Here is a 10,327-nt window from a genome sequence, read left to right as displayed (position 1 = left end):
ATAAAACTGCTAATGCTGCAAATTTTTAATACAATTTGAAATATATGCAACATATACTACAGCATATGTAATATGGGTAGGAAATGTATTATAAATCTATCATAACCTATTTAGTTATGTTTGTAAAACTCACAAGAATTGGTCAGAGTCTAATGAGTAATAATGTTTAGCTCTGCTTCAGGTACATTGCTGGCGCCCTAGGCCACTCAATATCACTGTACTTCTTCCGTGGTGGTGTCTAGGTTGCTACATGAAGACTAGGAATTACTGGATAAGACAATAAGTAAGTATCTTATTATGTGCATCACACTGCAGTCTGCACTGTAAGACTCACTACACCGCAGCACTACAGATGCTTCTGTAGATGCTCATTTTATATTCAGCCGAGGAATCACATCACCTGTAACAAGAACTAACCTAAAACATCTTGCCCAGTAGAAGAGGCCACGTCACTCAGGTACACACTTGAGTATGTTTGACTGCACACTCATCGTGTGATTGAGCATGTTTATTTCTATCAATTCTAGGCCAGTGAGGTACACCTAAGACAGGCTGATGTTGTGACCACAGCCATACTCTGGTTCTATAGCCTTGTGACTTCAAGGAGTCTTTCCTAAATTATAACACACCTATAGAATACTTTCCCTTAAAAATAAACAAGAAATTCATTTTCAGTTCAGGAATGTATTACAAGAAGACAAGTCCAAACTTTACATCCTGAGTTGTAAATTTTGAGTGTCATTCATTTAAAGGACACTGATTATGATGCAAGACTTTGGGAGTGTTTTGTGGGAATCATATCTTCAGACAAGTTTCTTTGGAAGCAGCTTAACATAAATATTTTCTTATAAAATATGGTGCTTTTTATTCACTCACCAGGAAAGTGGGTCAGAGGGGAGGATATCCTATTGGGTCTCTAGGTGAGAGAAGCATGGGAGAAGAGGGAAATAGAAGGATCCAGAGGGTCCTAGGAACCTATGAAAAGAACATTAAGATGGGCAGATCTGGGCCCAGGTGTCCAGCGCAAACTATGGCACCAGCCAAGGATAATACGTGCAATAAACTTCGAACCCCTACCTAGATCTAGCCAATGAATAGGATGCTCTTCACAGTTGAGTGGAGAGTGGGGTCTGACTTTCACACGAACTCTGGTGCCCCATATTTGACCACATCCCCTGGATGGGGAGGCCTGGTGGCACTCAGAAGAAGGATAGCAGGCTACCAAGAAGATACTTGATACCCTGTGAGCATATACAGGGGGAGGAAGTGCCCCTCAGTCACAGTCTTAGGGGAGAGGAGTAAGGGGAAAATGGGAGGGAGGAGGAATGGAAGGATACAAGGGAGGGGATAACAATTAAGATGTAATATGAATAAATTAATAAAATATATTTTTAAAATATGGTGCTTTTTTCCCAATTTAATTGGGAAATTACATAAAATTTAAAGATAATTAGTTTAACTCAACTCTGGTTTTGTTGAAACTTTTGCAGGGGCAAAGGAGTAACATGTGAAGGGTCCGAGAGAGAGCGCATCAGCTATCTGGAGGTTTTTATGATTTGTGGTATGTTTTTCACATTTTGAAGTTCAGATCAAACAAAGGTTTAAAAAGTTACATTCTGATAGTTTGCAGTTTGTCTGGAGCCACCTGAAGATCTCTGCTCTGAGTACTAGAATGCAGTGGACTGCAGATGGATGGGCTGTGAGGACCCTTTTCAATGGCAGAGCTTGTCCAATCTTACTGTAGTAAATGAGCCTCATCAGTTTAGTTATAAACTGTTTCTTCTTAAATTTAAATAATCAATTTATTTTTAATTTATGTATTCACTTCATATCCCAATTATTGCCTCTCCCTCCTCTCCTCCTGGACCCCCCCCTTTGTCCTCAGAGAAGGGGACTGCCCCATACTCCAGCACTCGAAGTCACATCTGGACTGAGCTCCTCCTTTTCCACTGAGGCCAGGCAGCCCGGTTAGAGGGACATGATGGAAAGCAGGCAGCAGAGCCCATGTGATAGACAACACCCACTCAGCTCATCAGGGGACCCACATGAAGATCAGACTGCCCATCGGTTACATATGTGTAGGGGCCTAGGTCAGTGCATGCCCTTGGTTGGTGCGCCTGTCTCTGTGAGCCCCCATGGGCCTAGGTTAGTTAACTCTGCTGGTCTTCTTGTAGCGTTCTTGTCCCCCTGCCCGTCCTTCTATCACTCCCCCATCACTTCCACAGGACTCCCTGAGCTCGGCCTAGTAAACTGTCCCTGATGGTGCAGGAAATGCAGCTTTGAGCATAGCATTTGGGGAGCCAAGGAGACTCTATTAAAGCTAGAGCAAGACTGTCCAGGAAGATGCATCAAAGGCAGGAAAACTGAGCAGACACTGATCAGGACTCTGAAAGCAACAGATTTTCATGACTTACGTAACATTTTGATCAATTTTAACCTAAGTGTTATGTAGTTGATACTGTCTGAATGTGATTAACACATTAGTCATATTGTTGTCAAACTCTAATAAGGAACTCCTGTCTCCTATGGTAATGATTTCTAAAGCTGGGAAGGAAGCTGGGCCTTTGGACATACAAGGCAAGCTCTAACACTTAACCACATCCCAAACCTCCAGCAACTATATTCTAAAGATCAAAAGGAAACACCCTTCCCTTTGAGACTATCTTATGAACCTCAGCACAGATTCTCAGGCTAATGACTTTCACTTTTCTTTCATTCTTTCTTTCTTTTTTCTTTTGTTTTTGTTTTGTTTTGTTTCTAGACAGGGTTTCTCTGTGTAGCCCTGGCTGTCCTGAACTCGCTTTGTAGACCAGACTGGCCTCAAACTCACAGAGATCTGCCTGCTTCTACCTCCCTGAGTGCTGCAATTACAGACATGTGCCACCATGCCTGGCTTGACTAAAAGAGAATAAAATAATCCCAGGAGTACCTAGAAGTTCAAAATAGGCTTTTTATACAACAATGTTTTTTGAGGGGTCGGTTCTATATAGCTATAACTAGCCTAAGAGTCACTACATAGGACGGGCTGGTCGTAAACTTTTGGCAATCCTCCTGCCTCTGCCTCCAAGTCCTAGAATGATAGTCATGCCCAGCTCAATTTTTTTTTAAATTACTCAGTGAGTTAACATTCTCTTTATCAACACACTTGCTTGGGCAGGAGTAGATATTTTGTATTGAACATAGCACTTCTGGGCTTAGAGCCCTTTCCAGGAGATGTTGTTAACTGTTATCCAAGAAAGAATATGTTTGGTATACTGGGTTAGCAGTCAGGTTATACCATCAACAGGCTACTAAGTATTTATATCAAGCTACAAGAATCCCATTCCAAACAAGTATTCTTGAATATTACCTTGATAAAAAATCTTGCCTTTGAAGTTTCAATACACAACATGGGCAAAGTTTCTTGCCTTTGGATAACAGAGGCCCCTCTGTATATACATATCATTTTCCTTTGAAGCAGTCCATAAATAATGACATAGGCCAAGTACTGTACACTTGTAATCAAGAATGAAAATGCTTTCGTACACTTTATCCCCACACCCCACTCTCAACACCCTGCACTCTGCATATGACTTGGCAAGTGTTCACCACAGGGACCACCCACCTCCTGTTGGTTTTCTGAGTGAAGAGAGTAATATTAATGCTGTGGTGACCTAGTGCCAAGGTCACTTGGCTCACCTAACAGAGGTTAATTCCACAATCTGTAAATCATCATGTTATCTGATATGAACAAGAACGGTTGTTTTGTAAATTATTTTTGAAGCATCTATGAGCAGGTACCTTATTTTACCTACCTTTTAGCCAGTCTGTAATGATTGTCTAAAACTGGATGAATAAACCTCAAGACCAAACTAAAGTGAGCATGTGACGTGAAGTTATGATGAAGTGTCAAGGTGCCAGTGGTTATGTCATGATGAGGCAAGAGCTCAAGAGGCCACTACCCTGGTCACTACTGCCATTTCGAGCAATGACTAAATACAATGAGAAACTGTCCATCATATGAGCACTATTAATGACAGGACTTGCCTTTTTATTAAAATGTAAGAATACAAATAGCTTATATCAGTAAATACAGTAGCATTCGGGCTCTAATAGCAACAGTAAACCAAAGCCTATGACAGAAAAGAGACCGAAGAGATGCAGGTGAGAGAGGGAAACAACTTGTCACTCTAGATTACAGACAGCTGCCACAGGCAAAAAATAATAATGCAATTAAGTTCATTGCAGTAGTTTAATGTTTTCAAAAAACTTATTAAAAATACATATCTTAAAAAAATCTTACATTTTGGATAGATAGATCATTGCCTGCCTTTCTAACAACAGTAGGAGCGAACACAATTGTAAAAAGGCATGGTGCTTTGGCTGAGCGTTGCAACAGTGTGGACTAAAAGCCCTGGAACACTCCTACTTGGAAGGTAGATTGTTGCATGGAAGTTATGTCAGGTTGGTTCCAAAATGTGACCCTGGGTCCCAGGCCAGTGCTGCTGGGCTGGGCCCATCTTGGCACAGCTTCTCCAGCCATAAGAATATAAATCACAAAGAAAAAAATTTAACCAACCAGTTTTTGAGATAGCAAGAAAAGAAAGGAAATCAGTTTTGTAAAAAACACTTTTCCCTCTTTTTTAAGCTTCTTTATTTACTCTGGATAGTTGACAAAGCAGTGCTCAATAGTGAAGTGAGCAGATTTTACACTCACTATTACTGCATGGATAGAAAGAGCCATGTGCACTTATGTTTGCGTATGTCACTCCACATCACTGTGATGTGGCACTCGAGAACAGACTCAGAGGCATAAAGTTAATAAAAACATTCAACACTGTCAAGTATTCAAAAGATAGATGCAATCATATAGAAAAAAAAATCCGTTTGTATCTTTGACCTTTCCAAGGCTGTGGAGAATCTTTTCACATGTCAGAAATCTCTATAGCAAAGATTCCTATAATAGAAAAAAAACAGATTAAGGTTTTAAATGAAATAACTCTAGCATGTGTTAAAAAAAAAAAAGATATATTATGCATTACTTTAGCAGTCCTTGGGGGTTTCCCCCCCTCAGCTTCTGTGAATGGAAATGATATAGTGAGTTTGTTCATAAACCATGGTATATTCATGCCAGGGAATACTACTTTAACTTAAAAGAAATGAGCTATTGAGATGTGTAAGTTGGATGGTTGTCATGAATATTATGCTGAGTGTAAACAGTCAGTCTCAAAGGCTGTGCTGTATGCATGATAAGATTTGCACAGGACCCTCAAGCTGACAGAACTGCAGTATGGAGGAAATGTTAGTTAGCCATCAGGAGGTATGGATTCAAACTCTAAAGGCATGGGTACCACAAGGGAGGATGCTCTTTTACAATTAATGTTTGAAGTTAGTAATGGGCATTTTCATACATGCATGTTATTATACCTTTTCCTTTTTGTACTCTGCCTCAGTGCCCCCCCTTCTCCATTGCCTCCTCCCCCATCTGCTGGTCCCTCTATCCCATAATAGTTGCCCTTTCTGCTTTCATGTCCCATGTATTCCATTACACCCTCTCTTCAGATTGCCTCCTAAGTGAGTTCTTTGGTGGTGATGGGACAGTTCAGTAAGTTAATTCAGTTTTTAGTAAGTGGTGCATACAAAGACTGCACATACATGCACACATACAAATAAATATGTGTGAAAAGTTAGGAAAATATTAATAAAGTCTGTGCATTGAATTATACCAGTGCTGATCTGTTTCAAAGGGTGTTGGTGCTGTAGGGACTGGAAACAGTCTACAGATTCTCTGCACTGTTTTTACTTGTGTTCATCCATCCACACGATGAATACTAAATACTATTTAGCAGTTGAAAGAGCTATGTAAGACTCTAGATAAGACTCAAAATTTATTATGCTGAGGCAGTGCCAGCGCCAAAGGCTATATGCGCTATGATATCAATTCAAAACTAGGGGCAGAGGAAACAGAACTGAATTTGGGTCCTCTGGAAAAGCAGCAAGCACTTTTTTTTTTGAGACAGGGTTTCTCTGTGTAGCCTTGGCTGTCCTGGACTCATTTTGTAGACCAGGCTGGCCTTGAACTCACAGCGATCCGCCTGCCTCTGCCTCCTGAGTGATAACTACCTAGCAATCTCTCTAGCCTCAGGGATAACGTTTTAAGTTGACAGTGAAAGAAAATGTTTAAAAGAGAGGGTAAGGGCATATTATTAACAAAAGTAACATGATCAAGTACAAAACTTTCTAAATATTATAAGAAATTTGATTCTTTTTTAAAAGAAAGAAAACCAACATAACACAAACAGCAAACATACGATATTGTGTTGGCCTTGAAACCAAAGTAAGAGTTATAGCAACAGTGTAAAAATTTTTTTCGTCTATTAAATTATTTTTAACTCTATTAAAAAATTAAATATGACCAAGATGAGACTTGATAGCCTATGACCATATAGTGGGGGAGGAGGTCCTCCTCAGTCTTAGACCTAGAGGAGGGGAATAGGGGGAAAGCGGGAGGGAGGAATGGGAGGATACAAGTGATGGGATAACAATTGCGTTGTAATCTGAATAAATTAATTAAATAAAAATATTTTTAAAATTAAATATGGCATATAAAGCAAAACTTAAATCAATACTTCATAAAAGAGATACAGCGAGACAGAGAGGCCCTGAAAGAGCTAAGTAACACCAGGAAAATGGAGACCATGAGGGGCTGATCTGCAGCTGAACACAGTGTTAGACACCAAGGCAAGCAAAGGCTGCAAGTGTTTCACAAACAGGCGCTTCATAAAAGTTATATGCCACAAGGAAGGGTGGCAGTTCAGAGTGCCGGTGCAGCAACTGTATATAAAATAATTAATATGAAAATGAAATAATATTTAAAAGGTCTGTGTGAGCAGTGTTCCAGTGTGAGATATAAATACAAGACCCAAAAGCAGAGAGGAGAGAGGGCCATCAACGGCCTGCTCAGCAGGCTGGACCTGTGAATGCCCACAAAACAGATGTTATGTTTGTCCAAATGACAGATGAGAGAGCATCTTCCAAGTTCAGTTCAGTTCAGGAGCCTGACCTGGTAGGTCACTGACAGGCTATTCAGAAGTGATAGCCTGTCCAAGCTCCAAGGTGGTCCTGATGTCAAGAAAATGAAGGCCAGGGAGATGGTTCCACTCGTAAAGTGCTTGCCTTGTAATTATGAAGACTCAAGTTTGATCCTTAGAATTAAAAAAACAAAACAAAACAAAACAAAAAACCTGGGCACAGTGGTTTTATGCTTGTAAGCCCAGTGCTGTGGGGGCAGAGACCAGGATCCCTACGGCTGACTAGACAGCCAGCCTAGACCAGCTGGAGAGTTTCAGGCCAGGGAGAGATCCTGTCTTAAAACAAACAAAAAAGGTGGACAGCGCATGAGAAGCAGCAGCCAACGTTGACCTCTGGCCTCTGTATGCACTTACACAAACATGCACATGCCTACTCATAACACAAAGAAAATTATTCTTTGAGCCTGGAGTCTCTTCTTAATCCAGAAGCAAGTGGAGGAAACCACCACTTCTAAAGAAAGCAAGCTCCGGCCACGTACTGCTGGCTCCAGGAGACTGTCATTGCTGAACTTCTCACGTTAGTGTCTTATGATTACTTAAAAATAATTTGTTAGATTAAAATCCCAGTATTTGATGCCACTGAAAATTCTGCCTTTTGAAATTGTGTTTTGTTTGATGTGTCATGTAGACTAATATTAGATATTGATAGGTTTTTATTCCAAAAGCTTGTTACTATGTGCTAATATACTTAACAATTCCAAAATTTTTATCTCTAGATCCTTCCTTATCAGCATATAAAAATCTGTCATCTCTGAAAACAACTTTGTTCCTGTTACTATAAACAGTACTCTTTTTATTTCACCCCGTTATTATATCACTACAGACTTTTAAGAATTGATGTTGTGGGTATTGTTCTGTTCCTGAAAATAAACAGAAAATTCTGGGCTTTAAAACATGCAAGAAATTAAAACATACAGGAGACCTTAAAATACTACTCACAACACAAGCCGGGCCAAGTGGACAAAAGGTAACAGATCTACTTAAAAGATGACCGTAAGGGCAGGATGGTGGTGTGTATGCCACTCGGGATGGTGGATCTCTGAGTTTGAGGCCAGCCTGGTTTAAAGAGTGAGTTCCAGGACAGCCAAGGCTACCCAGAGAAACCCTGTCTTAAAAACAACAACAACAAAAAAGGATGAACAAACATAAAACCACGAACTCAGTGCTTTATAAATACAATTCTATGCTGTAAAAAAGAAACGTACATGCTGAAGTGCACACATTTCTAAAAAGCTCGCCATGTGCACACCATGCAGACTGCAGAGCTCGTAAAGCAGAAGTGATAGAGACATTTCCTAGCCATGCCGCAAACAGCAGAACAAAGCCAAGACTGAACACGTGCCTCTAACTGGAAATTATACGATTTCTCATCAACTCGTTGGTAGAAGTGAAAACAAAACAGAAACTGCAGAGTTTCACAAATGAATTAAGAGAACAGTAAAACATTTAAGGATACATTGCGATCACTTAAAACAGCAGCAGAGGAAATGCAGAGACCTACATATCTCTGCCAATTAAACAAAGAACAGCAGTAAGTTCATTAATTCCCAGCCCAAAGAGCTAAGAGGAAACTCCACCACAGAAAGAAACAGCACAGGAAGGAAGTAATGAAAGAACAGAAATTAATAAGAGAAAAATAAACCAAAACTGGTACATTGAATTTCGGGGGTTTTGAGGGGCTACAGAAAAACTCAGTGGTTAGTAAGAGTTCTGGGTGTTCCTCCGGATGACTGGGGTTTGATTCCACATGGTAATTACAGCCTTCTGCACTTCCAGTTCCAGGGGAACTGATGACCCTCCTTTCTGGCCTCTGTAGGCACCAGGCACACAACTGGTGTACAGAATACATGCAGGCAAAATACCACCCATATATATCTACATATGGACATGTATACACACACACACACACACACACACACACACACACACACACACACACTTTTTAAATTGAGAAGATTTTTTAATATTTAATTTTTAGTATTTTAGACTATTACAGAAAATACATTATGGCCACACTGACCGTAATACAAATATCAGTGGATATTGAGGAATAAAAGAATAAATGTAAGCTGTTCATGAACTTGGTATTTGGCTAAATGCTCTCAGGAAACAGGATGCAAGGGACAAGGGCAGGAATGATGACCTGGGAACAGACCTTGAGCTTTTTAATTAGTCTATTTGCTGAACTGATGGTGTTTCAGATGCATTCTGGCTGGGCGAGTGAGTCAGCAACGGTACGGTACGTACACTGGTGGTGCTAAGCCTCAGTTCTCATGGGAACACAAGGAATATACAAATACAAAAAGGACTAAGACAGTCTGTGGTGATGCTTTGGAGCTGGAGGCACTGGTATCTTTGTAAGAGAGAGAGAAAGAGAAGCAGACAGGAAGACAGGCAGACAGAGACACAGGGAGAGAGGTGATGGGGAAACACTCAGAGGTGTGGGTACATGAGACATTTCTTTATACAATAAAATAAATGGGACAAAATTTTACCAATAGTGAATTGAGTGAGAGGTATTTTTACTTTTGTGACATCATACAAATTTTAAATTATTCCCAAATAAATTTTTAAACATTTGTGAAATATAACAATTAGTCTAAAATAAAAACAAGTAGTAAATACCTTAGTACTGCACATACATTCTGTGGTGCAAGAGTAATTAACCCCCATCTTGTAAATGTACATGAGAAACAGTACAGCAGTAAATAGGAACTCAGATTGTGACACTAGGGCACATAGGCCGAGGATGCACTTCAGTGTTCAGTGCTTGTCTAGTATGTATGAGGCCTTAGCTTTCATCCTGAGTGTTACAAAAAAAAAAAAGAAAAGAAAAGAAAAGGAATGAAACAGTATATACAAATATTAGATAAACCTTAGTTATTTCATTTTAGTACAATATTCATATAAAACTCATATTTATAGATGAAAACCCTTTATTTTTATGTAATCGGGTTTAAATATCGGTTTCTTCGCTCTCTCAAATCTCTCTGTGAACACTGCACTTGTCCAGGTTCTTGCACACTTACTCTTCTAATGATCGGTCGAGACCTCGGTCAGGAGATCGATGGTGAGCACGTTCTGGTGAGTGACATTTTGTATTTGGCTTCATTGAACTCAAATGGTAAGCATTACTTGAGTAATTCTGGCGGCGAAGTTCCTGGACGGCCCTTTCCCTATGGCAAAATAGTGACAAGTTTAAAGTTTACATTTAGTGGTATTATTACACCTATCATAAGACTGTAGCTCAACTCAAA

At 39.9% G+C, this 10,327-nt stretch overlaps 1 protein-coding gene across 6 annotated transcripts in view; it reads right to left on the bottom strand.

The window, feature by feature from the left end:
* Positions 1 to 4,011: 4,011 nt before the first annotated feature.
* Positions 4,012 to 10,327, bottom strand: part of TSGA10 (testis specific 10) — a 96,516-nt gene continuing 90,200 nt past the window's right edge. For 3 of the 6 annotated variants that reach the window (XR_014773696.1, XR_014773698.1, XR_014773699.1), the window contains 3 exons: positions 10,100 to 10,246; positions 9,696 to 9,873; positions 4,013 to 4,936 (listed from right to left, as the gene is read on the bottom strand). Coding sequence is in view for 2 of the 6 variants with exons in the window: in XM_084753260.1 (XP_084609386.1) it covers positions 9,834 to 9,873; positions 10,100 to 10,246 (187 nt within the window). In the remaining 4 variants the exon portion in view is untranslated. Of the gene's footprint in view, positions 4,937 to 9,040; positions 10,247 to 10,327 lie in introns of those variants that run through there. The other 3 variants (XR_014773697.1, XM_084753261.1, XM_084753260.1) reach the window with 3 other exon arrangements.

Source organism: Acomys minous (assembly GCF_964271855.1).
Source record: "Acomys minous genome assembly, chromosome: 13".
NCBI lineage: Eukaryota > Metazoa > Chordata > Mammalia > Rodentia > Muridae > Acomys > Acomys minous.
This window is presented reverse-complemented; position numbering and strand designations above follow the sequence as displayed.